General features: G+C 48.5%; 2 protein-coding genes across 3 annotated transcripts in view; one reads left to right on the top strand and one right to left on the bottom strand.

Annotated features, from left to right (window-relative positions):
- The first annotated feature begins 1,337 nt into the window (after positions 1–1,337).
- On the top strand, positions 1,338–21,548 carry FBXO38 (F-box protein 38). Of its 2 annotated transcripts, none has more exons than XM_084215929.1 (22): positions 1,338–1,421; positions 3,487–3,664; positions 4,617–4,750; positions 5,798–5,961; positions 6,297–6,462; positions 6,793–6,930; positions 7,206–7,343; positions 7,684–7,777; positions 8,041–8,171; positions 8,431–8,601; positions 8,845–8,987; positions 9,849–10,074; positions 10,426–10,545; positions 11,201–11,380; positions 12,600–13,286; positions 14,905–15,005; positions 15,167–15,269; positions 16,203–16,369; positions 17,445–17,590; positions 18,269–18,372; positions 18,576–18,689; positions 19,657–21,548. In XM_084215929.1, the coding sequence occupies exons 2-22, from the start codon at positions 3,543–3,545 to the stop codon at positions 19,833–19,835; spliced, it is 3,528 nt and encodes a 1,175-aa protein (XP_084072055.1). In that variant the 5' UTR covers positions 1,338–1,421; positions 3,487–3,542; the 3' UTR covers positions 19,836–21,548. The 2 variants fall into 2 exon arrangements, with proteins under 2 accessions (XP_084072055.1, XP_084072056.1); XM_084215930.1 differs by having other exon boundaries at positions 1,348–1,421; positions 3,529–3,664.
- A 5,185-nt stretch (positions 21,549–26,733) lies between these two features.
- Positions 26,734–27,735, bottom strand: part of HTR4 (5-hydroxytryptamine receptor 4) — a gene marked incomplete at both ends in the record, with an annotated part of 44,465 nt that continues 43,463 nt past the window's right edge. Inside the window, one exon of the mRNA XM_084215822.1 lies at positions 26,734–26,821. Within this exon, the coding sequence (XP_084071948.1) occupies positions 26,734–26,821 (88 nt within the window). The remainder of the gene's footprint in view (positions 26,822–27,735) is intronic.

The raw sequence follows: 27,735 nt of genomic DNA, 5'->3' as shown, positions 1-27,735 counted from the left end.
CCAATGACAGCTCAACCCAAGGCCCTGCCCAAATTCCTTAATTCCATTTAGGTCTCCTGTGTCCTTCAGGCAGCCTCCTCTTGCTGCCACCCATGTCCCCTGCCTCGGGCTGAGGGAGGGCAGGACAAGCTCTGCTGGACCTGGCTCTGCTCTTCCCACAGGAAGCCTCACTCATTTTTGGGGCTGATTTTTTGGATGTTCTGTTCTTTTTGAGGCTGTGTTGCTGTCTCAGGTTGGACTCGGTGACCTCTGAGGCCTTTTCCAACCTCAGTGATTCTGTTGACACATCCAAAATCCACAGGGATTGCCAAGAATTTATTTTGTTATTCCTACTCTGCCACAGAGCGTTGTGCAGTCTTCTGGGATTGCCACTGAAGCAGCAACTGAGTCTTTGCATGCTGTCACTCACAAAAAATAACTCACCAGCATCTGCTGGCTGATGAACGAGCCTTGTCACCCAATCCCTAGGGGCCTGCATGAAACATGACTTTAAAATGTTGAGGAAATTGTGACTTCTGCTGGGATCCACCCAAACACAGCCATTGAAACAAGGCTTGGGTTCAGACCTGCACAATGCTGCAAATACACGTGTGGGGCCAGGGTGAAGACTCTCCAGGGAAAATCACTTATAAACCTCGCAGAGCCTCCAAAGGAGGGACATGGGGTGGGGAAGGGTCTGGAGGGGCCATGGAGCAGCTGAGGGCACTGGGATGTTGAGCTGGAGGAGGCTGAGGGGAGACTCCGTGGGGTCTGCAGCTCCTCCTGAGGGGCAGCTCCGATCTCTGTGACAGGGACAGGACACAGGGAAGGGCTGGGGCTGGGCCAGGGGAGGCTCAGGGTGGATTTTGGGAAAGGTTCTTCCCCCAGAGGGAGCTGGCACTGCCCAGGCTCCCAGGGATGGGCACAGCCCGAGGCTGCCAGAGCTCCAGGAGGGCTTGGACACCACTCCAGGGATCCCAGGGTGGGATTCTGGGGCTGTGCAGGGCCAGGAGCTGGGCTGGATGCTCGCGGAACCCTGCAGTGGTTTGGGCTGGCAGGCCCTTGACGCCCATTTCATCCCGCCCTGCCAGGGGCACCTCCCGCAGCCGCGGCCGCTCCGAGCTCCGTCCCGCGTGCGTCCCTCAGCTCGGCACAGCCGGGACTGCAACCGCGCCAGCACGTCCATTGAGTCCCATGGCTGCCGCTCTGTGCTGAGCGAGCCCAGCCCCGAACGGAGCCCTCGGAACCGCGGTGCCCTCCAAGGGCCCGGAGCCCTCAGCGCGGCCCGGGCGGGGCGGGGCGGGGCGGGCCCGCAGCGCGGCCGGAAGCGGAAGCGGCGCGCAGGAAGCGGCGGCGCTGGCGGAAGGGGCCGCGCAGGAAGCGGGGCCGGGGCTGCCCCGCGGCCACAACCGGGGCGAGGGCGGCGAGGGGAGCCAGGGCAGGTGAGGGCAGCGAGCGCCAGGGGAGGGCAGCGAGCGCCAGGGGATGGGGGCGCGGCCGGCTCGGCCCCCGGGGCGGCGGGGCGGGGAGCCGGAGGCTGCCGCCGCCTCCCGGCCCCGTGGGCTCGGGCCGGCCCCGCTGTCACAGGCCCCGAGGGCCCCCGGGAGTGAGCGGCGGTGCCGGGGCTATGGGGGAACCCGGTTTTCCTTGGCTTCTCTCGGCACAAAGCACCGCGTCCTGGCGTTTCCCCCGCTCCGGGAGCGCCCCTCGCTACCGGCGCTTGCCAGGCCGCTCCTGGCTGCTCTCCGCGTTTTTCCTCATTTTTCGCAGCTGCGGAGTCTCCCCGGGGTTCTTTAAGCTTTTTAAGGTCCTTGGGGTGTTTACTCATCAGGAATAGAGCGTGTCGAGCTGTTATTTCGTGCGACGTTCGTTGTCGGGAATAAATTGAGGTGGGGGCCGCAAAATCCCGTTTGCTTTATTGGATATATAAAGCTCTTCCTGCTGTGGAGATTTGTCTTTTATGTCTAAATGGGGTCAGCTAGCTGATGTAGAATGAGCTGTTAAAGCTGTGCTCATTAGCTCAAAATAACCCCAGGAGGAGCTTTTATTGAGCAGAAACTGCAGACTCATGGAGACAAATCCTTCTTCTCCCCCTTCATGGCAGGGGCGGCTGGTGCTAGTGTCATTTACAGGATTTTTCCTGCGTTGGGTGTTAATATTTTCATTTCTCTTGCCTTTTGCCCCAGTGCTTCTGCTGTTCTCTTTCCTGCTGGATTGTTCCCAGCACGTGGCTGTGCCAGCCTGGAAGGTTTTAGGTTGTGTTGCAATCCTCTGTTCAAACTGAGCTTTCCCAGGTGACTGGGGATTGATGTTTTCCTTGGAATTCAGTCTATAAATAGTTAATTTCGGGCTTTATGAGGTTGATCACCCCAAACGGAGCCCTTCCATCCTGCCCCAAAAAGAACAAACACAGGGTCTTCACTCCTGGCTGGAGAATTCCCCCAATCCAGAGGAGCAGAGATCCAGTCAAACAATAAATCCAGGTGGGGATTTATAGTTTGAATATTCCCCTTTAAAATAAAGTAATAGCAACAGGCAGGTGGTGACTTAAAATGACACCCAAAATGTGTGGCACCACGTGTTTTGCAGTAATTAGATCACAGTGGAGCTGAAATTGTGTGTGCAATTTCAAATTTTAGCATCACAGGGAGGCTGCAATGAGGCCTTGCTGAAAGCTTTTCCAAAATCTGCCTTTTTTTTTTCCAGTTGTTTTTCCTCAATCCACTGAATTTTGGCATCCAACCTGTTTAACAGGTTCACTGAGCTGGTGATGCTTTGCCCTCCTCATTCTTGTTGTTGTGTTAGAATGAAATAAGTCTTGGCCAGGTACAGTCATGAAAGGATCTCTCAGCATCTGTAGAAGGTGCTTTGCTGTTAGCAGCGAGTTAATCTTTGTTATAGTTGCTGATTTGTTGCTTCCATGGTAATTGTGGGTGTTTTTACACGAAGCCTTGGAACGCCAGAGCCTGGGAGCGCTGCAGAGGGGAGGACACAGCTCAGGAAGGAGCAGAGAGAGGATCCTGCACGCTGCTTCCAACGACCCCCAGTTTTTCTGTGCCTTTGATCTGTAACTCAGCAACCTGAATGTTTTTCTTGCTGTTCTCACCTCCCAAGAGAAACTGGTTTGAGGGCTTTTAATGGGGCTTTTTTGGAGAGTGATCAGCAGGAGCCCATTTTTTCCAAAAAGAAGAATAAATCATTTTTCTGCTGGACAGACTTCAGACTTTTATTTTGCACTGGAACGTTGTAGTTGGTGCTGAGCTGGTGATCCCTGTGCAGCTTCCCTGTGACTGCCTTGATCTCAGGGTGGGATCTCTGAAGGTTTATTCATAAAAGAGCTGATCTCGGGTTAAACCTGTGGTGATAATTCTTCATCACTCCCTCAGCTGGGAGGGTTTGCCTAATAATCCTCAGGTTTTGTGTGAGTCTTTGTGTCTAATGAAACCACAGCTTGTTTTTTGCAGCTTCACTGCTGTTCCCTCTGTGCTGTGTCCCTCTGTGTTTCAGGTGCCTGAATTTCATGACTCTGTGCCCGTTTCCTCTCAGCAGAGCTTGCAGCAGAGATGGGGCCCCGGCGGAAAACTGTGAAAGCAGTGAGCAGGGAAGGGGCAGAGTCTACCAAAGCTGAGGAGCCAAAAGATTACATGAACCAACTCTCTCATGAAGTGCTTTGCCACATCTTTAGGTGAGCAGCTTGGCAGAAATCAGTTCAGTGCTTCTTATTTTAGAGTTCTTTATTTTTTCACCTTTTTGTGACACAGCAAACAGTGGATGTACCATGGGTGGAGTAGCGGATAAAAAGGGATGAAATATTGTTTACAGTCTCCAAAATTCATTTGTAAACTTAAAATCATTTTATGTGAGTGTCATGAATGTTAGAATGAAGAAGAAATAAATAAGTGATTTAGTTATAAATACTGATTTTAGAGCAGAAATGCTCTTTGGGTGGGGCACTGTTGAGGTGACTGTTTGGGAATTGTTGCATCTGCAGAAGGGATCTGGCATGAGGATGTGACCTCCCCTGCAGCCAAGTCCTTCTCCCAGATGTTCACTCAGCCCTGTTATCCAAAACATAATGTCTCACCCACAAGTTCTTAGCAAACAGCAGCTCTCCAAAACATTTGGGAATTGAGCTTGCAGTATGCACTAGAAAAAAAAGTAACTTAATCAAACCTGTTGATGGAAATTGCTTGGTCAGCAGGGTTTGGGTTGTTTTACATTAACTTCAAGAAAGAAATTGTTCCCTGTGAGGGTGGGCAGGCTGGCACAGGTGCCCAGAGCAGCTGTGGCTGCCCCTGGATCCCTGGCAGTGCCCAAGGCCAGGCTGGAGCCACCTGGGACAGTGGAAGGTGTCTCTGCCCATCGCAGGGGTGGCGCTGGATGGGCTTTGAGGTCCCTTCCAGCCCTACCATTCTGTGATTCTGTGATTTACCAGAGAACCAAATTATCTGTGCTTGTTTAATACTCCATTTATGTGACTGTTCCACGCTCAGTGCCAGGAGCTGCTGAGTCACTGCTTAGCAGAACTCCGGATTGAACTCCGGGCAATGCCGTGTGAGAAATGCCCCAGTGCTGCAGGCAGGCTGTGCTTTGGGCCAGCTGGAGGCTGCAGCAGGGGCTGTTTCTGCTGTCCCCAGGTACCTGCCCTTGCAGGACATCATGTGCATGGAGTGCCTGTCCCGGAAGCTGAAGGAGGCGGTGACGCTGTACCTGCGCGTGGTCAAGGTGGTGGATCTGTGTGCGGGGCGCTGGTGGGAGTACATGCCCACAGGTGAGCTGCTCCCTCCCTCTCCCCTCTGCTCAATACACCTGCACTTGCTTGGGTCTTCCCTTCCTTTGCCTGGCTGCCTTGGGGAATGGCTTGCCAAGTCTCTGTCTGGGTGTAAATTTGGGGTGTTGCTGTATTAGGTCATAGGTTGGACTTGATGATCTCAAAGGTCTTTTCCAAGCCAGTTCATTTGGTGATTCTGTGACTGGGAGTGCTCTGTAGGCACCTGTCAACACAATCTGTGTTTGTCTGATTGCTGGAAGGGAGCTGTTTGCATGCAGGCAGCAAAAAATACAATGGAGTGAGAGAGCAACTCATCTGCCAGCACTTAACAATGTAAGGATAAGTTTTGATGTCACACCTCCAGTCACCTGCAGATCAATAGATAAATTTTTCAGTCTGGGTGAACCCTGTGAATACCAGGATTTCTGTTGGGTTTAAAATGCATTGCTGAGATTTGGTGGGGAACACAGCTAAAATGAGGGAATTCTGAAAATGACAAGATTTGCAAATTGAGATGGACTATAGCTGGTGTTAGGCAGGTGTTTAGACCTAACCTAACATCGGTGTAAATACAAGTAACTTAGCCAGTTAAAATCCTTTTTGTATGCTGTCTTTCACTAGAATAAAATAAACCTTTGTTTTAAGAAACCATCCTGTTTCTGTGAGAAATGTGAGCTGTGGTGAATAATGAACTGAAATAAGGGATGCAGCTGGGATTTTTTGACCCATGGAGTTGATAAATGGAATTCCAGGAAAAATAAACCCACAAAGCTTCATGTGAGGAGGGAGAGAGCACAGTGAACCCTGCAGCCAAGCAGCTCCTCTGAAGGAAACCTGTAGCATACATGCAAAATTCAAGGCAGAGGAGTATTTAGGTCATGATTTCTAGAATGTGGAAGTAAAAGAAAAGCTATTGCTTCACCAAGTGCATCTTTTCAACACCACAGAACTTGTACTGCCACATACAGAGAGAAGTGTGTTTGGCTTTCCCTTCAGAGCCGAGTGTCTGCTGCCACACCAATACCAAATGTGTTGTTGTTGTCTTAGGTTTCACTGATTCCAGCTTCCTAACGCTGCTGAGGAAGATGCCAGACATTGAACAACTTTATGGTCTTCATCCCAGGTATCTGGAAAGGCGCCGAGTCCGTGGCCACGAAGCTTTCAGCATTCCTGGAGTTTTAGAGGCTTTGCAGGCCTGTCCAAATTTGCTGGTGAGTGGCTGGACTTGGGAGAGAACCTCCTTCAGCTCTCTTAAAAATTGTGACAGGGACTTGGTGCTTCCAGGGCTTTGGTTTAGGCCTGGCTGCACAGGGAGGAGTTAATTGTGACCCTGTTTGCTGATCACAGCTATTTTTAGTTGCACCGCTGGGATCCCAGGTGCTCTTAAACCCAGCAAGGAATTAAAGCTCTGATCCCTCTGCTTTTAAACAGACAAGTCTTGCTAGAAATGAAAAGTGAATAAAGTTGCATTCTGTAGTTTACATGGTTAAGAGGATGTTGTTGTTGAACTGGTGTTAGAGCATTTGCTTTGCTTCCTTTTATCCAGGGTGTTGAGACCTCTCATTTAGAGCTGGTGGAAGCTATTTGGACATACATGCCCCAAGTCCACATTTTAGGGAAGTTTCGTAATCGTAATGGTGCTTTTCCAATTCCTCCTGAGAACAAGCTGAAAATTCCTATAGGAGCTAAAATTCAGACTTTGCACTTAGTAGGTGAGTGTGGTCGTGGTGAAGTAGTTGGCTTCAACCCAGGTGGATTTAAAGGCTTTGAAACTCTGCAGATTTGTAATTCTTTGGAGGAGAGGGAGTTTGGGCTGTGGCATCTCGGACATCTTAGTTGGATATTTGATAGCAGGTGCAGAGGGCAAGTTCTAAAGAATTATTGACAAACCAAGGTGAACTTGTGTTTCAAGTGTTCACAGCTTTTCTCACTTGCCACAAAGCACAGAAAAGCTTCCTTTTGAAAACCAGGAATTTGTCATGCAGAGGATTAGTTTAAAGCTTGTTTAAAATGTTTGTTTGTTTTTTTTTATGTATTATTAGGGGTGAATGTCCCTGAGATTCCTTGTATCCCAATGCTGAGGCACCTTTATTTGAAGTGGGTGAGACTCACCAAACCACAGCCTTTTAAAGATTTCCTTTGTATCAGCTTACGTGCTTTTGTCATGAGGAACTGTGCTGGTAAGAGGGATTCTTCCTGTCTGAAGGGGATGGTAGAGCATGGAGGAAATCTGGTTCTGTTAAAGTGTTGGAATTTCACATTCTGAGAGCAGCCCTTGTTTGATTTGTGGTGTTGGACAGAAATTTCTCCCTGTCCTGTCCCTTACTTGGTGCTGTGTGATTCTGTTGACTTCCTGCTCTAGAGGGGTTTGTGTGGATGTGTTTTAGTTCTTCCATGGGATAATTCAGGGAGAAGTGAACAATCTGCTCTGTCTTTCTGGCCTTGTTGTGTGCAGGACCCACAAACTCTCTGAAGTATGTTCCCCTGGTGACAGGCCTGGCTTCTGCCAGGAATCTGGAGCACTTGGAGCTGGTCCGTGTTCCATTTCTTGGAGGACTTATCCAGCACGTGGTAGAAGACAGCTGGAGATCTGGTGGGAAACTCCTACTCCCTCATACCTAAATAAAAATAAATAAATTAATTAGCAAATTCTGGGGGCTTTTTGTCTGTAGCATATTATTTTTTGAGTGTTTGGAACTATGGTCATAGTGCTGAACATGCTCTGTATTTGGTATAATTTTGATATTCTAACTGCAGTTAATTCTTAATGAGCTACATTTGCTGATCAGCAGAAGCAGGATTGGAGGAGTTGGGTGCAAATGTTTGTTTTCTTGATTTGCTGATAAAGGTTAAGACAAGACTGGTGAAAATGTGTAGGGCTGAGGGCTGTGATATGAGGCTGAAGTATAAGAAGGCTGTTCTTTATTTGCCAGGTGGTTTTAGGAATTTGCACACTATAGTTCTGGGAGCTTGCAAGAATGCACTTGAAGTGGATCTTGGCTACCTCATCATAACTGCTGCACGAAGGTACTTCCCTTCAGATCTCTCTTGGCTTCCCCTTTTTTAAAATAAATGTCTTAGAAATGACATCCAAGAGCTAGAACAACCATCAGAGCTTAAGGAATACACATACAAACTTTGCATAACAAGACTGTTCTGTGATCAAAATAACTGCAAATACCCTCTGAGTCCTGCCAGATTCTCTGTTTTATTAGAACAGGGCACCTTCTTTGAGTGTTTTCTGTGTTTTGGCCTGAATTTTGATAGGAGCAATTCTGAATTCCCTGCAGGTTGCACGAAGTGCGGATCCAGCCTTCCTTGACCAAAGATGGTGTTTTTTCTGCTTTGAAGATGGCTGAACTGGAATTCCCACAGTTTGAAACTCTTCACCTAGGCTACGTTGATGAGTTTTTACTACAGTGTATGACACTTTTTATATCCATAAAAACCACAAGGATTACAGAAATTGCTGTGTTTTCCATCATGTTCTCAGTGATTAATAAGAATATTAATGTTGCATGTATTGAGGCTGCTGATCTCATACAGCCAAATCTGGTTTTCCTCTTACCTGAGATTGGGAAAGCTGAGTTTTATTAAAGGAATGATCTGATCAGTAAGGAGTTAAAAAGTCCTGCTATAAAAGGCAAATTTACTGCTGTGTCTGCTCCTCTCTTTTGTAGGTAAAATGACGAGTACGGACTTGGTGAGGTACGGCTTGGCTGATGTGGTTGAAAACCCAGGAATTATTACAGATATTGGTATGAAAGCTGTAAATGAAGTTTTTTCTTTCATCAAGTATCTGGTCATTTACAACTGCCCACATCTACATAACCCAAATAATTGGATCACAGGTATTGCACACCTTTGAAATTTCAGAGCTTTATATGAATTTCTGTGCTAAACCAGAATTTCTCTGCTCTAGTACTGCTTGTTCTGTTGTTAGTAAGTACAGTAGATGATGCTTGCTTTGGGGCCATGGTGATGCTGGGAGTAGGATGGAGATCCAGAGGATGCTGCTCTCAGATCTGAAAAGGGGGTGATGAACAAGGAGTGAGGTGGGAATCCCTCAGGAAAGGCCTCTCTTGTGTTCCCAGACCACTCAAGGTGGACCCGCCTGGTTGACCTGACCCTGGTGAGGTGCCATGCCATCAAGCTGGACTCTTTCAGTCAGTTCATCGAGTTACTGCCAAGCTTGGAGTTCATTTCTCTGGACCAGATGTTTAGAGAGCCTCCAAAGGTAAATTCCAGAGAATGGTTTGGCTTTTTCTCATTGCCAGGGTTTTTACTTGTTTCCATTTCATTGGCACACCAGTGTGCTCCAGCTGCTGTGCATTCTTCTCAAAGGTGTTGCTAATTGAAGAGATTGTTAATAACTGACTTTGGTTTGCAGTTGCTTTTAGCATGATATGCTGGGGAGAGTGGTGCTGCTTCTGCAAATGGGAACAGTGGCAGGGAATGAAGGTGTGGCCAGAAAATAAAACTCACTGATTCTATCAAAAGTAAAACTCACTGATTCTCTCAAGGTCTCTGCTGTAGTTCGGTGTGCTGCTGCTTTTTGTATTGTTCTTTCCTCTTAGATCTCTCTTTTCAATACTAAGAGATGTTTATGATTTTTTGCTGGGTGAAATAGGTGTGTGGTATTTCCCTTTTGAAGTGCTTTCAGAGATTAGGAATTGTATTTCTTCATGTTGTCTCCTCCCACACTGTAACACAAATCCTTGGTAAGCTGGTAGCAGGCAATGCAAAGTGTGAAACCTGCTTCCTTTGGCCATTGATGGTACCTTGTGTGCTGGGAAGGCTCTGATCTGCTGTTTGTATTCATGCAATCATCCCACAGCAAATTAATAGATTAACACAATTAATAGATTAAAATGAAGTGCTTTGAGGACTTCCCCTTTCATTAGGAGTTGAACAGTGTAAGTTCTTGGTTGCCAGCCTGAAGATGGACCTCTGCACTCAGGAAATCTGAGGGGCAGTTTCCCTGGCAGTGTTGTGCTATCCCAGACATTGCAGCAGAGTGGTTTTCCTGGTGCCTTTAGGGGATGTTGAGATCACAGCTCCACGTTCTCAAATCTGAATTTCTGCTCTTTGTTTCCAGGGCTGTGCTCGTGTGGGCCTAAGTGCAGGCACAGGAATTGGGGTCTCCTCTGCCCTGGTGAGCAATCAGAACTCCAACAATGACAATGACAACAACAACAACCACCAGAACAACAACAACAACCCCAACATGCACCACAACAACCACCAGCACCCCAACGAGCAGAACGAGGAGAACGAGCTGCGCCAGGAGGGCCCCGCTGAGGAGCAGCAGATTGGGGCTGAGGGTAATCTTGAGGGGCTTTGGGGGGATTTGCAGCTGAGAGGAGTCCTGGGGGAGCTTTTGGGGAGGATTTTATCTGCATTCCCACTCACATAGGCTCCTGGTGAAGATGGGAATCTGCACTGAAAGTTTGTTGCTTTTTCAGCTCCTGGTGTGGAGCTTTAATCTGAGTGACCTAAGCCCCAAAAGTTAGGCTGGGCTTTGGCTACAGAGATGCAGAACAAATCTGTGAGATACTTTGTGAAATCCAGAGGCTCACCAAATGAATCAAGGCAGTTTTTATTTCTTTCGTGTGGGTGTTTGAGGGCTCAGTTTGTTCTGTTTCCTGTTCCTGACCCCCTGTTGCTCTTTGCAGCCCTGAATGAGATGGAGGAGGTGGCACAGGAGGAAGGGGAGGCTGCTGGGCAGGGCCAGGATGAGCTGCCAGCTCCCAGCCAGGCTGTTGTTCCCATGGAGGTGGATGAGGAGCAAGCAGGTAACTGGGTTTGGGAAGAAATCACCTCTTGGTATCTCCCTGAGGGATTCATTTTCCACTCTGAATCTGGTTTTGGATGTTTGGCTTCAGCAGGGTTGCCTGATTTTGAATAATGATGTTAGCACAGCTTAGTTCTGTGAATGAATTTATTCTCTGGTACAGCCCAGAGCTTTCTTTGCATGTGCAGGGAAATACCTTGACCTTAAACCTGATTTTTGTGCTCAGCATAGTAAAAGTCAGAAGGCCTGAATGAACTTGTCCTGTTGCTCTCTTGGTGTTCTCTTAGTTCTTTCACTGCAGCATCTGGGTTGTTTTTGCCTTTTCTCAAGCCAGCACAACTTGTTCCTGTGTTCAGTCTTGATTCTTTTATTGCCACTTTTTGCTGGACAATATAATTTTCTGCTGAATATCCCAACAACATGAAGTAACACTCCATTGTGACAGTCCTCCCCTTCCAAACCAGAATGCTTTAATGCTGAAATGCAGTATTTTGCTCTTCTCCCATTTAGATTTTAGTGAGGGATCCACAGAATGGGTGGCTAAATTGACTCCATTTAATTCCTTACCAGTTTTTCAAGCAGTGCTAAAAGTTTTCCAGCCCTTTCATCCATGCTTAGTTAATTTTTACATGAAATGCTGATATTCTCTTTTTCAGGACCAAGTGGAATTCAACCTGCTGTAAAAGCAGCTCCTATTACCATCCATGATTCAGACAGTGAGGATGAGGAGGAAAACATGGGCTCTTCCAGAGCCTGCATCTCCAACAGCATTGCACAGAGTTACTCAGATGGGGAAGAGAAGAGCAGGGATCCAGTGGAAACCAGAGAACCTTCAGGTGTGCAACATTCCTTCTTAAGCTTGAGTCTTTCCCCGTGGTTCGGTTTCATTTCTAGCTTGGTTTGGAATGTAGAGTGAAGGTGGGAGGACATGTTTGAGCTCCAGCCACAGGTCTTGTTCAGAAACACAGATAGTGGTGCTGCACTGATCAGAGACCTGCAGCTCCTCTTTGGGACTCCAAATGGACAGAATTTATCAAGCCTGTGAGCCCAAAGTGTGGATGTCAGTTCTAGTTTCAGGGGGGAAAGAATCTGTGTTTGGAGAGAATTTACTTCAGCTTTTGTACTGCCAATATCTGGGATTTGGGGCTCAGGTAGTGTAATGAGCTGAGAGGATTCATACAGACATTCAGGAGGAATTCCTGCAGGAAAGGGTGCTCAGGCCTTGGCAGGGGCTGCCCAGGGAGGTTTGGATCCCCATCCCTGAAGGTGCCCCAGGAAGGGCTGGAGGTGGCACAAGGGTGGGGATGGGGCACAGCTGGGACTGGATGGGCTGGGAGGGCTTTTCCAACCTCAGTGATCCTGGGATTAAGTTCTGTTATGATTTGTGTGGGTTTTGATTCACCTGTGAGCTGAGCCTGCTGTTACTGCTGGCAGCGCTGCCCAGACCCAGGAGGGGGAGCTGAGGGTTGCTGCTGAAACATGAACTTCAGTCTGTCTGTTCCTGTTTGATTCTTCAGATGTATTGCTCATATTTAAGAAAACAGAAGCCTCTCTAGATCAGATATTAGGAAAAAAATCCCCCCTGTGAAGCTGTGAGGCCCTGGCACAAGTGCCCAGAGCAGCTGTGGCTGCCCCTGGATCCCTGGCAGTGCCCAAGACCAGTCTGGACATTGGGGCTGGAGCAGCCTGGGACAGTGGGAGGTGTCCCTGCCATGGCAGGCGTGGCACTGGATGGGATTTAAGGTCCTTCCAACCCAAACTATTCCATATTCTTTGATTCTGTTATCAGTCTGTCTTTCATATTCTGTGCCTGTGTGAGCAGTGAGCTGCTCTGGACAATCTGGTGGATTTGTGAGGCAAACCCTCCAGCACATCACTCCAAAAATAGCTGCAAGATGTTCCAAAGGTGCAGCAACAGCTGCAAATACCAATAATTCCCATTCCTGGGGAGATTGTCATTGGCCTTTGGGCTGCCCTGTGTTTCAGTATCCTTCCCAAGGAGCACTCAGGTTTGTTGGGGGTTTCTCACTGTTCTCCCTCCCTTCACTCCCGCAGTGAGCGGCAAAGGCAAGACCCCCCTGCGGAAGAGATGCAGCACCAGCCACGGGGGCCAGGCCAAGCAGTTCCCTGTGGAGGAGAGCAGCTGTGAGAAGGGCTGCCAGGTGACCAGTGAGCAGATCAAAGCTGACATGAAAGCAGCCAGTGACATGCCCGAGAGGAGCAAGAGCAAGGATTCCTGCGGCAGCTGCAGCAACGCCCCGGGATCCACGGCAACACCCAGCTCCTGCAGTGCTGCTTCCCCCAGCCCTGACTGTGCCCAGGCAGCCCAGAGCCACTCTGCTGGCAGCAGCCCAGCAGCTGGAGAGGAGTGCAGGCAGTGTGGCTGCTCTCCCTGCAGGAGGGATGGGTGCAGCGAGAGGGAGCCCGAGGAGAGCTCCGTGTGCTCCCGCTGCTGCTCCCGTGCGCAGCGCAGGACGAGCGGGGGGTGGGATGGGGAGAGCCCCTCCACCAGCGGGGCCTGCAGGGACGGGCCAGACTTTGCACTTAGGACACTGCCAGACTGTGGGGCTGCAGGAGAGCCTGGGCATGACAGGACTAGTGGGAGTGCCTGTGGGGCTGGCAGCCAGGAGCAGAGCACGCAGCCCCCGGGCTGGCAGCTGGACTGCAAGGAGGAGTACCCACGGAGACCCCTGACCAGGGCCAGGAGCAGGCTGTCCCACGTGCCTCTGGTGTCAGAGCCAGGTAGGACTCAGAGTAAGGGCTGAGTGCATGCAGTGCTGCCATGAGACAGCTCTGGGCAGCTGCAGCTCCCCAGGAGCTCTGATGTGTGCAGCTTGTTAGTCAGGGGTTTAAACCTGAGTGGTTTGAAAGGGTCAGAGCTTGATGGAACAGAGCTGCCATCATCGGGTTTCTCTGAAAGTGCCACTGACTTTTTCCTCCATGCAGCTCTTTCTTTTTGTGTTCTTCATAATTCTAACCAGTATTTGCTTTACTCCATTGAAAAGCAAATGCAGTTTTTTGGTACTCTGTCTGCCTGTGGAGGCTGTGATTCATTGAAACAGAAATTGTCTCTCCATTAAAACCCTCCCTGCAAAGGCAGCTGCTACACTTAGATCTGAACAAGAAGGCAAAGGTTATAACTGGTGCTTTATCAACTAATGAAGTCATCATTGCAATTGAGCCAGGCTTGTGGACCTGCATTGGGTTCTGCTTCCAAGTGTTTAAGGCAGAGTGATCAAACTTACTGAAAATTGTCCTTTTGTTAAACACCTTCATGCTTCACATTATTGTTTTGTTCACTTGACATAAAATAAAACCCCTGAAGGGCCGGAATGAAGGGAGGAAACAACAGATGTGAGAAGGGAACTTGCTGTTTCTTTCAAATATACTTGGTTTCCAAAATAATCATCTTAGTGTGGCACAACCTCATATATCCAGGATTCTTTGCTGGGAATGTCTGGCAGGTAAAATGAAACTGAAAGATGAAATGTGCTGCTTACACAACTGTGAGTGTTGGAGGTAGGGATGATTGAAGGCAAATTCCTGCCTCTGTTAACATGGAATGATTCAAACACTTCATATCCTGGTGTTTTTCCAGTTTATTTAATGCTCCCTCGTGTTAACAAAACCTAAATCACCTCTGATGTTCTGCAGGTAGATGCAGCTCAGGTTTCAAGAAGAGATCTTGCTAATAAATTTAAAATGTCTGGTTTCTACCTTAGGACCAGTAATTAATTTGGGGATCTCTGTGCACATATGTTTTAATAAAGACAGCTTAGTTTTAGTAAAATAATTTCTCATTTTGCTCTGTTAATGACAGAAAATTAATTCTAGGGCATTTTTTCTGTTGGAAGTAATGCTTGTGGTGATTTTTTTTTCAAAGACTCATCTGTTAAGCAGGAATTAAAGGTCTCTGGTGGAGCTTGGGAACATTAAAGGATTTTATACCTGGACATCCTTTGCAATATTAGGAAAAACTTAGTGACAGTTACAAAGAACAGATTTTCCAGGAGTTTGAGATAATTTCTACTATTTAAACATTAAAGCTATTTTGGGTCTTGTATTTGTCAAGGATGTTCTGTTTCCTGCAGAGATTCAAGTATAACCTAACCATGAATCTTCTCTTTTCCTGGCTCCACATCTTTCTGTGGTGTAGGTTCAGCATTCCTGGGTTTTCACCTATAAAGTTATTTATTTAATAATTCTGAGCACCAAGCTGACAGCAGGGTTTGAGCAAGCAGAGATTTGTTCTGAAGCCAGGCAGGTGTTTGGATTTACCTGTGGGAAAAGTTGTCATGGGCTGTTTTAAGCTGTCCTGACGTGGAGCAGAGGAAAGATTTTGCCATGTTTTTGTTTCCAGAAGTAGCAAAGCCAAAGCCAAGGCAAACCACCAAGAGGAAAAGGACAGCTGACAAATCCACCAGCACCAGTGACCCTGTGATTGAGGATGATCATGTTCAGGTAAGGGCTTTTCCTTCACCCCTGCAGCTTCATCACCATAAACACCTGTTGGGAACTGAAGCTGTATTATATTAATTCATATCCTCCTCTATCTCATAAAATTCAATTTATTTTTCTTTCATTTTTACCCTTTCATACTTTTTTTTTTCATTTTTCCCCAGGTACTGACTTTGAAATCCAAAAACCTTGTAGGAATCACATTGACCAACTGTGGAATAACAGATTTGGTGCTGAAAGACTGCCCCAAAATGATGTTCATCCATGGTATGTGGTTTGTGTCAGGGCTGCCTCCTCCCTCTGGCATTATTGGAAACTCCAGGAAGAATTCAAGTCAGGCCACTGCTCATTTTGTATTCATCAGCTGCATTGCTGATGAATTAGAACTCCAAATATTGCTCCTTCCCACTCTGAATGGCTCTTATAACAGCTTTAATAAAGATTAATATCTGAAAATCAACAGCTGAAATGATCTGACAATTAGGGAGATGAGATGTTTATTGAAGAATGGTAATACAGTAATTAGGAGTTGATGAAATGAGTTTGAGTACCTTGTTTTTCTCTCATTTCTTCATTCTCCCCTAGGTTTTTCAGCTGACAGGATGATACTTTTGCTCTTTGACATGATAAAAATCTGTTTTCAGTGCTGGTACTTAGGTTGCATTAGTTTCACATGCCAGGCTGTGACTGCTCCTGGATTGGGTCATTTATTGTTTTCTGCACCATCCAAATGAAGACTTTTTCTTCTGACATCAGATCTGTCTACTTAGCAGAAATAAAGGAATTATTTCTTTATTCCAGAATACTTAGAACACACATTGATTTTGAAGGAAATTTTGACTACATGAGCAGTGTTGCTAGAAAGGAAACAGTTTTATTTTCCATTGTGTGGCTTCCCAATCCTCCGTGTTTGAGCTGATTTTGGAAGCTGTGGCAGTCCTCAGACCATTTCAGTGAGAGGAAACAGAGGGAGGAAAAGGTTATTAGATGAAATCTGACCTGGCCTTTTAAAAGGCCACTTCTGGCAGGGTCACAGCAGAAAAGTTTGATGATAATATGGAGAAAATGAAGAGCTGGGCTATATCTGATATATTTGTATCATCTTTTGGAACTTATATGGCTTGTTTGCCTTCTTTTGAACCTGCCAGCCTTGAAATGCTCTGACAGGAGGCTCCTGAGGTGTTTTATTTCCTTTTCCAGCCACCAGGTGCCGTGTGCTGAAGCACCTGAAGGTGGAAAATGCCCCCGTGGTGAATCGCTTTGACTACGCCCAGTGCAAGAAGCTGAACATGGATCAGGTGCTGGATCAGATCCTCAGGATGCCCCCAGAGAGGAACAGGATCATCTACCTTCGTCCCATGCAGCAGGTACAGAGCCAGCCTGGCCTCCCCTGCAGCTGGAGCAGGGAATGGTACAGCAACACACCCTGAAATTTGGTGTTTACACCCAGCAGGGCTTTTATTGCAGAACCTGCTGCTTGGGTTTTAAGATGGCCTGCTGGATTAAATTTTAAAGTTCATTATCTTCAGTATTCATTGCATTAGAGGATATTGTACACTGTACTCTTAAAGCTGCAGAGCTTTGTATCCAGCATAAACAGAACAGGTGACTGGGGATACAAGAATCATAAAGTCACCCTAGGACAGATGCTTTGAGTTCATTTCAAACTGAGTAACTCAGACTGTGAGAGCCTGGGTGCTCCTTGTAGCTGTGTGTGAGCAGAGCGTGGCACAGGGATCTGAAATCCTTGACCCATGGAACAGCAGAGTTTGGGATTCTGAAGGCTCCATCCCCTCCTGATGCTGGAGTGTTGCAGGATGCTGGTGGGACTGGGAGCCACCCTCTCCTCCCCCAGGCTGTGTAGGAGCTGGAAGCAGAGGCATTTAAGGAGTTGTTTAAATCATCTGATGAGGATTTATGAGGACTTCATTTAAGATCTGGAAGGTTGGGAATGTTTGATTTTATCCCTCTGTGGTGCTGCTCCTCTCCTGCTTTCCTGTCTTGGTTTGCCAACAAGGAAGGGTTGATTTTACATAAAATCCATAAAATCAGCTTTGCTTTGAAACCACATCTCTTAAAGGACAGTGGTAAAAATATTAGATGGGAATAAAACCCCAAATCACTGATCCCCTCCTTGTAACAAAAATTCTGAGGAAAAAAATGTAATTTTAGACCATTCTGTAATTCTATGGAGTTTATTTCCACATTGGAGTTGGGAAAAACATCAGAAATGAGACATTTCCCATTCAATTCCAGTACTCAAGAAGGTAAACTGGCAGAGCTGCCCTGGGGAGGTTTCACTCCCCTCAGTCCTGTATTTCTTTGTGCTGTTAAAATTCTCTCCCATTGCTGCATTTCCCGGGGATTTGGTCAATATCTGTTTGCTCTTGACTCTGCAGCCCCATGGCAGTGTTTGTGGTGCTCACAAGTCTTTGTCCCCAGGTGGACACGCTGACTCTGGAGCAGAAGATCTTCAGTGGCCCCTACCCCTACCACATCTGCATCATCCACGAGTTCAGCAACCCCCCCAACGTCCGCAACAAGGTGCGGGTGAGGAGCTGGATGGACACCATAGCCAACATCAACCAGTGAGTACTGCCCTCAGCCAGGCAGCCCTGGCACACCATAGCCAACACCAACCAGTGAGTACTGCCCTCAGCCAGGCAGCATTTGCCCTCCAAGGACTCTGCCAGGGTGTCCTGGAGCAGCTGCAGCTCCAGATTTGCTCTATTCCATCACCCAAATTAAAAAAAAAACAACCTTTGGTTACTGCTGAAGGTTGAATTCTGGGTGGTGCAGTGTAAATCCAGTGTCAAGATGCATTTAATATAAAACAGACTGTGAACCCATATGGAAAATCCTATAAATTCTCCAGCAATAATGGAGTTGTACATTGAAGTTGTTGGAATAGCTGGGAAATGTCTTCAAAGCTGAAAACAAGTCATTTTTAACAGAGTGATTTGATTCAGGAAATAGTGTTGGTTTCTGTGGAAGGTGATGTTCAGTCAGTATCAGCTCCTGAAAATTCCCAGCAGCAGGGAATTGTGTCAATGGATCTCATCCAGCAGTTCTGAGCCTGTCCCTGTTGGCTGTGGTTGCTCTCCAGAGTGAAGGGATGGAGGCTGAGCTGCTGTGAGGGTCTTGGGGCAGGTTTTCCATGGATTCAGGCTCATTGAAGGGAAGGTTGTGTATTAGGATTTCTCCTTTGCTTTTTTCCCTCCCACCTGCCCGTTTCCTGGCTGTGACCTCTCCCTCCTTCTCCCCAGAGAGCTGATTAAATACGAGTTCTTCCCTGAGGCCACCAGGACTGAGGAGGACCTGAAGAAATACCCCAAGTACCCCTGGGGCAGAGACATCTACACCCTGGAAGGTAAGAGCTGTGGGGAGCTGAGGGCTCCTGCTCAGCCTCTTGCTAAGAGAAGAGCTTTGCATCATCCCCAGAGGTGTGGAGAATATTCCTTGTGAGGGAGGTGGGAAACAGCTCAGTGGGGATTAAAGTGAGGAGCTGCTTTGTGCTGATCAGAATTTGAGGGGTGCTGTTTTCCTCTTGGCTCCTCACCTGTCCCTCTCTAGGCATTGTGGATGGTGCTCCTTACTCCATGATCACTGACTTCCCCTGGCTGAGGTCCCTGAGGACAGCAGAGCCCAACAGCTACGCCAGATACGACTTTGAGGACGATGAGAGGAGTGAGTAACCTGCTCTGCTTCTTCACAGATTTGCTTCTTTGGCAGTGCCTCCCTTTCCTTCTCAGTTTCCTGCTCCTTAGGCTGGTTTTGGTAGATCTGTTGTTAAGGTGGGCAGGAGAGAAGTGAGACAACTCACAGAAATTTGATATAAAAGTTAAAAACTGGACTTGGAAGCTCTGGCATGGTGAGGATGTGGGTTAGAATTTATTGCAGATGTGGCTCTTTCTATTGAGGAGCTTGTCTGCTCAGATATGATGGTCGGCAGGGCCTGGGGCTCAGTTAAAAACCTTGCTTGGTAGCAGAGAAAAATAATGTTCTTCCATTACTTAATTAGGAACATCCTGGTTAAAAATATCTCTACCTTCATTAGAGGTATTTTTAATTGATCCTGGTTTGGATATTCTTACCCAGCTCCAGTTTAGGAATCTCAAGAGGACCAGGAAGAGACTTTTTTTGGCTATACTTTTTCTGGTTTTATTTTTTAATTTATTTTTAAATTTTTATTTTGGACTGATGCAATTTAATTTCATTTTAGCTTGGCTTGATGCCTGTAGTTCAGTATGAAGGCTGAATTACCAAAGAATTGATTGGTATTTAAGAATCAGGATGTTCAAAGAGTCATGGTGTTAAAGCCATGAAAACTCAGGAGAGCGCTGCTGCTCTATATGCAATTTAGAGCAATTGCTGTTGTTTAAAACATTTAAGTAATGGATAACCTGGAATTATGTCAGAGAAACCTCAGGGAGAGGCTTTCTGATGCTCTGGGGTTCATTCACTCCCAGACATTTGGACATGGGGGCTGGAGCTGTGGGAAGCTCTGAGGAAGGCAGGAGAGAACATCCCTTAAACGCGGCCGGTCGAGGGAGGCTTTTCCTCCTTGCCTCTTTTGCCAAGTCTGAATGCAGAACCAGCCTGGCTGGGGAACACTTTTGGGAGAAACATCCCCTTTTCCTTGCTGTCTGCCCAGCCACCATCTACGCCCCGAGGAGGAAGGGGCAGCTCTCAGCTGACATCTGCATGGAGACCATCGGCGAGGAGATCTCGGAGCTGCGCCAGGTCAGGCGGGGCGTGTTCCAGAGGGTCGTGGCCATCTTCATCCACTACTGCGACGTCAACGGGGAGCCCGTGGAGGATGACTACATCTGAGGGGTGCCCCCAGCCTGCCCTCCCTCCCCCTGGCACTGCTGGCCAAGAAAAAGCAGGATTTTTTTTTTCCAAATGCAAAGCATTTCCCACCGAGGCACCCTCGGCTCTCCCTGTGGCCAGGAGGATGTAGTTAAATGTAAAATGGAAAGTACAAATTGTATACTAAGAGTTGTACATAGAGGAAACAAAAAACAAAACAAAAACAAAACTTCCTAATACTGAGACTTTATTTCATATGTTTATACAATTTAATTTAAGTTCCATTTTAATGAAGGCCAATAATTAGGAAAGGGAAAGAAGATTTGAACTTTTCAACCCATACAATTCATAGCAGTATTTTTTTTCCTTATAAACAACAATTCCATTTGCTGTGTTCAAAAGAGTCATCAGAGTCTCTTTTAATCTGTGCCTTTTTCTTGAGCATTTAAGAGTCCAGTCTGAGTAAACCTGTTGAGCACAATCTTGGTGTCTTGTGTGCATTTTTGGAAGGGTCAGAATATTCTCCAGCTGTTGCAAAGAAGGCCAGAAGCAGCAAAAAAAGCCAGAAGTAGAGAATTTGGTGATCTGTGGTAGTTTCCAGAGATATTCAACCCATTTTTTGGGGGGAAGGAAGCCCCCATGTTTAGCACCTTGGAAGCAGAATGTTCTCAAGCATTTTGTACTGTTAAATTTCATTTTCTTGGTGTATTTGACTCTGTACTATGGAAATCAAGTCGCTGATTGTTGGTTCCACCCTCCTGAACATAACTCTGCCCATTCTGGCTGGCTGGAAGCTGAGCTCTCCCTTCAGGCAGGCAGAGCAGGGGATGTGGAGCTGCCTGGTGGCCGTGGCAGCTCGGGCTCTGTGACACAGCCGGGGAGCTCTGGGGCTGGCTTGTGCTCCCTCCTGAATGCACATTCTCCACTGGTCAGTAAAAACTGCTGCTATTTGCCCCCAGTGTGTGTGTGGTGTATTGAAAGGTGCTCCCAGTGCCCACAGGTGTTTGGTGGGGATTTGCTGCCAGTGAGGTGTGAAATGCACATTTTGGTGTGGCACTCCCAGGGCTGGCAGACCTTGCAGAGGCCAATTCCCAGCTCTGGCCTGGTCTCTCATCCATGCTTGTTTAAAACTGCTGCTACCAGCCTAGAAAATGACACTTCCTGAGGTAAAAGCTCATTTTTTATCCAATTTTGCTCATCATCCTGATAGTGATTCTCTGAATTTGGGCTAAATGTGGCTAATGGGGATTTCTGATGTTTAGCTCTGTAAAACTGAGGTGAAGCTGCTCCACACAGCCAAAGCAGTGCTGGTTTTCTCTCTGTGGTAATTCTTGGGATAATGTGGAACTAGAAATGCATGGGATAAGAGGGAGAGAATGGTGCCTAGTGGGAGCATTTCCTCAGCCCTGCTCTGTGCTGACTGGAGGTGGAGCACTAAACACCAGAGAATGTGAATGTTACTAAATTTGCTTTAATGCAGGATCACAGTCAATGGTTTATTATAACTCTTATATTTAATTAACCATAGATAATGTATTCAATGATATTCAGCCAAAACAATTGTGACCCTTTCTAGAAGTGTTTCAAGTCCTCTGAGTCATTGATTCTGTCAGATTTACCATTTTAGTCCAGAAAATGTTACCGAGTTTCTGGAGTATTCACCACGTCTCCAGCTGGTATCTCCTCACTGCAGCCTTTTGCAGAAGTATTTACACAAATAAAGTGTTTGTTTATGTTCAGTATCTCTGGAAGCAATTGAACTTTGCAGTGATTTTGGCCTCTAAAATGTGACACCCATTTTACATCAGTGCCTGAATCCCCTGTGCCCATCTCCTGAGGGCTGGGGGCACGGAGGAGCTGGGATCTTCCGGGGATTTGATTTTTTGGCTCTGAGCTTCCTCCTCTCTCCATTTCCTGGCAGTTTTGGGCACTTTTATTCAATCACCACGGCAGGGGAGGCTTTCCCTGGCTCTGCCCAGCTCAGCTCTCCTTGGAGCATCCCAGATGTTTCTGTGCCAGGCTTCTCCTCCCTCCTGTGCCTGGTGTGGCAGGAGGAGCAGCTGCTGTCCCTGCAGGGGAGGGGACAGTGATCCTGCTCCTCCTGCAGCACAGGAGTTCCAGCTCTGCTCTGCCCTGAATCCAGGGGTGTTTGCTCCAGAGGGAGCTCCAAGGGCAGCCTGGCCAGCGCTGAGCTGCAAGGTAAGGAGATGATGGAGGCGATGTGGCTGCCCCACCTCTGTGCCCTGCTTCCCCCTGGATGGGGCTTTGGGGAAAGCAGGAATTTCTTCCCTGGGTCAGCTCTGGCCCAGCCACTCTGGGCAGGTGAAATCTTGGTGGGGTTTCTGTCCCTCTGTGCAGGTGACAGTCCCCGAGGAGCAATGAGCTCCCCAGGTCCAGCTGGTGGTGGTGGTTCCACTGGCTGGGAGTGAGCCTCAGCTGCCTCTGGCCCTGCTTTTCCCACAGCTCCTCCTGAAGAGGATGCAGAGATCCCGGCTGGGAGAGGCTCAGGTGCCTGGAAATGTCATCTAAATAGTACAGAAGGTAAACAGGGAAAGGCCAGGGTGTGTTTGGGCACTGCACAGGGGGCACAGCCTCCTGCTCACTCTGCTGGGGCTGCTTTTCCCTCTCCTTGAGGAGGAGGGCAGAATCAGTGCTTGGGTTTCAAAAAGGAAAGGATTTTGGAAGTGTTTTTGTTTGAGAAGCTGTAAGGGGTTGATGGAGACAGGAATGTTGCCCCTGTTCTCTCTCCAGGCTGCTCAGGGTGTGAGGATCTCCTTGCCCAGGATTTCCACTTTTAGTTCCCAGTTAAGCAATTCCAACTCAACCTCTTGTCAGGGTGGGACAGCGACACCTTGGCCCTGTGTGCACTGCATGTGACAACAGGACAGCCAAAGCCAGGGCCCATCCCCTGGAGAGCTCCCTTCAGCTCCTCAGCACTCCCTGGGTGTTGGCAGGAGATAAAATGGGGATTTATTCAGGAAGGTTTATACAAAAAGTGGAAGAACTAAAAGCTTTGGTATATTTTTATTGAGTCTGTATTATTAATCCCCTACAGATTTCTTGCTTTTTGGCCTGGAATGCTCAGAGGTGGCTCAGGAAGTCAAATGTGGAGAAAAAGGGGATCTTAAACTGGGGAAGGGTTCCCAGCTGCCAGGTACAGAATGGGAATGCTCTCCTTGCCTTCAGCACTCCCAGAGCTGGGTGGGAATGACTCAGTGCCTGTGTGGGCTGCCTGCTCCCAAAGCAGCTCCTGGCTGGAGCTGCTCCCTGCTTTTCATCTGTGCTGGGAACGAGCTGGACACGATCTGGGCCCCATTGGTTGGTTCTGGGCACGTTATTAAGTCAGGCTGACACAAAAAAGTGCCTCAAATACCTTCTGATTCTCCCTCTTTCTGAGCAGGGCCAGTTGGGAGTGAGCTCCTTCCTAAAACCACAATCCTGGGTGAGATGAGCTTTAGGCTGAGGATATCTGCAGTAATCCCTGAACTGAGAGTATTTGGAAATGGAAAAGCAGCATTTATGTAGCTAATACAGCATTGCTGATTGTTCACAGAGCTCTGGAGCCAGCAGGGGACAGGAGGAGCAGATGAGGTAAAATCAAAGCCATTTTGAGTCAGAGGCAAGGTGAGCATCATTCACCTGTCAGCTCTGCAGGTTTTCAGTGACACATTCCCAATGTCCATCCTCCCTGAAGCGTCCTTTGGTGGAACAGGGTTTGCCAAAAAGTGTCTCTGGAGCAGGGGTGCACTGCTCCACATCCAGGGGACCCTTGGCTTTCATTTCTCACATGAATCCCTTTGGATGCCTCTGGTCCCATCAGCAGCTCTACAGGGACCTGGGAATCCTCCAGGTAAGGGGCCAGGACAAAGCGGGGCCTCCTAGACTGCAAATAAATCACAATTGGGAATGAGCAAATTCCTGTGAGCAGGGGGACAGTCAGGACCAGGGCAGGGACTGTTCCCTGTGCTGGCCCTGCTGAGGGACCTCCAGGGGGTCCAGTTCTGTGTCCAGTTCTGGGCCCTCAGGCAGGAGGGACCTGCAGGGGCTGGAGCGTGCCCAGGGAAGGGAACGGAGCTGGGAAGGGTCTGGAGCCCCAGGAGAGGCTGAGGGAGCTGGGAAGGGGCTCAGCCCAGAGAAAAGGAGGCTCAGGGGGAACCTTCTTGTTCTGCACAACTCCCTGGGCAGTTCCAGTGCCTGAGCTCCCTTTCCATGGGGAAATTCCTGCTGTGCCCACCTGAGCCTGCCCTGGCCCAGCCTGGGGCCGTTCCCTCTGCTCCTGTCCCTGTTCCCTGGAGCACAGCCCGACCCCCCGGCTGTCCCCTCCTGGCAGGAGTTGTAGGAAAAGCAAAGAGGGGCAGATTCCCCTCCCTGCTCCAGCCCCTGGAGCCTCCTGAGGGGCAGCTGGGAGGGGGCACCTGCTCCCAGCCTGGGGCTGGAGTGCCAGCAGCACCAGAAAGGAGCCCAAGCTGGAGTTCACTGCCACGTCCAGAGAGGAGCTTTATTTTTAGGAACAGCCACTGCAGCACAGACACTGAGCACAGGCAAGGACTGGCACCACCAGCCAAGATGGGCAAAGCTGAACTGGGAGGCCACAGGAGCAGCCAGGGGAATCCAGAGTGGGGCTTTCCATGAGACCCCTGCTTTTCCAGGCACTGCTGGGTCACAGAAGCTGTGCTGGGATCATTGGCTGAGTGAGCAGGAGCTGCCAGGTGGGTCCTGACAGGGTTGCTGAGCGCAGGGAGGGATTAGAGGTGTCCTGGTGTCCATCCAGGACATGGACATTTGGTGTTTGGAATTTCATCCAGTTGGAAGGGGGGGAGGCTTTTCCCAGTGAGAGCCTTTGACCATTTTGGCTGGTGAGCCACTGCTCCCATTGACAGAGCCTTGGGATTGTTGTCCCTGGAGAAAATGGGAGTTTATTTTAAATTAAAACGAAATCATTTCCTAATGCACATAAAAATAAAGGAGAAAACAACACCTGAAGGACAAAGCAGAACCAAAGAACCTCTCCCTGTGCTGCTGGTTCCATCTCACTCCAGGAAATTTCATACCAAGATTTGATGCCCTTCAATGGGGACAGAGAAAAGCTTTTTTCCAGGATTTCTTTAAGAAATTTGACACTTGAGGTGAAACCAAGCCAAGCTGTTCTGCAGCCTCGTGTGCCCAAAGCCCAACAAACCCCTGTGGGCACTTCCACAGAAGGGAGGATCACAGCACTGAAGCAGCCCTGGATGGTTTTTTCCCAAATTTTCAATAATGGCTTTTTTTCACTCCACAGTTCTGGTGTCAAGAGTAAAGTTAAATTAATTTTTTTGGAACTAAAACAGGTCATTGCCAACCAGGTCCCAGAGATGAACCAGGAGCACCTTCCTCCACAAACACCAATAATTTGTGTCTTTCCAGCAGCCCAGCAATTTTCTACCTCAGCATTCCAACTGGGGCTGTTTCTGCCCAGTGTCCTTCTGAATCCTACAGGAAAAGGATGTGAAGCTTTATCAGTGACTTTGCTGTGGAAGAAGTATTTAAAGAAGTCAGACACCATGGCCAGGAAGCCACTTGTTCTTCTCATGCACAACATTTCTCTTACTGAGCAACATTTTTGTTTGTTCTGAGCGGGATTTGTCTGTTTGCAGTAAATACCTGTCACATAGCAACAGAAATATTACTAAATAATAATACATAGAATGTTGAGCTCCTTGGTCTAGAAGCTTTTAATGAAAAAACCACATGTTCCTGATAAAAAATAATAAATAATGTCAGCTTCTCTTTGTACATTAAAAATATCTGTACATGGTTCCACGATATGACAAAGTACAGTTGTGTTTTCTAGGCTCAGGGTGGCATCTTGGGGTGGATCTTCACCTAAAAAGGGTCGAGGCTCGTGATCTTGATCCTGCATGAAAATCCTTTTCCCAAATGTGTGGAGTTTAGAGCCTTGCCCACCCTTTCCATGCAAAGGGGGAAGCAGCCCACGAGGAACGTGGCAACACCGACATGCAGGAAGCAGCTGAGGACTGAGATCTTAGCAAATGTGAGACTGGAAAGTCTGGAAAACTTCTTGCCTCGACTGGAAGAGACCAGCAACAAATAGAAAAATAAAGGTGGCAAAGGTAAGTAGAAGTCTCTCTTCCAAATGTAGCTAGAAAAGGGTTTAGGTGGTTTGTTTTCCAAGATGGCACTTAGTGATCCATTGGCTCTGGCTCCTGGCCAAACTTCTGCTGCCTCAGAATGCCCAAAGTTTGCTCAGAGGAGGGATGGGGACGGCTCTGGGCTCCAGGGCATGTCCCATCCCCTGGGAATGGCAGAGCAGTGCCATGGCTCTGAGCTGGGCTGGCTCTGCTGGTCCCGCTTAGCTCCTGCACACCCTGGGATCCTCCTGGCCAGGAAACACCGCCAGGGCACTGCAGAGCTCTGCAGGCTGGGGGGAGTGGCAGCTGGGGCTGGAACCAAAGGGCAGCAAACATTTCCTCTTGTTCTCCAGGAGAAAACGTGGGGCTGCTCCTCCCCTGGCAGTGCCCAGGCTCCAGGCAGAGCCAGAAGGGATGGGGCAGCTCGGTGCCACCCCACAGCTGTGACCTCCAGGATGGAGTGAGCTGAGCAGGGGCAGCTGGAAAGGAAAGGAGCAGCAGGAGTCCCTGCTCCGGCTGGTTTGGAGCTGTTTTGGTCCTGGCTTTGCCAGGACTGCCTCACTCCTGGAGCAGGGCTCTGGCACAGCTCCAGCTGCTCCTGCAGGGACAGGGACAGGGACAGCAGTCCTGACCCTCCCCATGCTCCCACCCAGCTCCCACAGCCGGACATTCCTGGGAATTCACTGCAGGAGGCACTAGGACAATGCAGATGGATGGATTTTCAAGTGCTGCTGTCTGTGAATCCTTGGGATGTCCTAAAAGGCCTCTGTTCCTCCTCTGCTGGGCCAGGACTAGAAACAGGACTCTTGGGATTCAGGGTCGGTGTGGATGGGAAGCTTCTCTTGTTCCTGGTGGTGCCCGTTGTGTAAAACCGTGTACCTGGCAGGGGAACACAAACCTTGGTCAGTGCCAGCTCAAAGGCCAAACTGATGGAGAATGAGATCAAGCAAACCCCAAAGTGTATTTAAGAGAGTGATTCTTCCAAATATCCAGATCCCACATTAAAAAGTGTGAATCCCTGCTTCGGGAATGAAATCTTCGGTGTGGAGCAGTCAAAGCAATGCCTGAAAACCAAGAAGCTGGTGGGTTTCAGGTGTCTGAGGTGAGCTGCACTGCCTGAGTGTGGGCTGAGGATGCTCCTGCAGGAATTCCCAGCTGGTGTTTCCCTCCAACATCCCTTGGAACTCCAGCACTTCCAACAAGGATCAGGAATTTAAAAATGTGCTCCCAATGAGTCACAGACTGGATGTCAGAGACAAGCAGAGACATTTTGCACCTCACACCGAACAGACTCCAACGAGACAGCCACAGAGAGAGAACAGAGCTGGAACTGAGGGATCAGGTCAGACAGGGACACTGTGGGACACAATCCACCCGGGAGACCTCGGGAATGCCAAAGGCTCTGACACAGACGGGACACCGGGAGAGAGCCCTGACACCTGGGGCAGCTCAGCACCATGGACAGGGACTGGGATATCCAAGGATCCTGATGGACAGGGACTGGGATAGCCAGAGATCCTGATGGACAGGGACTGGGATAGCCAGGGATCCTGATGGACAGGGACTGGGATAGCCAGAGATCCTGATGGACAGGGACTGGGATAGCCAGGGATCCTGATGGACAGGGACTGGGATAGCCAGGGATCCTGATGGACAGGGACTGGGATAGCCAGGGATCCTGATGGACAGGGACGGGGATATCCATGGTTCCAGCTGGACAGGGATTGGGACACCCAAGGATCCAGACAGACTGGGACACGGATATCCAAGGATCCCAATAGACAGGGACTGGG

The sequence above is a fragment of the Fringilla coelebs genome (assembly GCF_963513975.1).
Source record: "Fringilla coelebs genome assembly, chromosome: 15".
NCBI lineage: Eukaryota > Metazoa > Chordata > Aves > Passeriformes > Fringillidae > Fringilla > Fringilla coelebs.
Note: the sequence above shows the minus strand (reverse complement) of the source record. Positions and strands in the feature narration are given on the sequence as shown.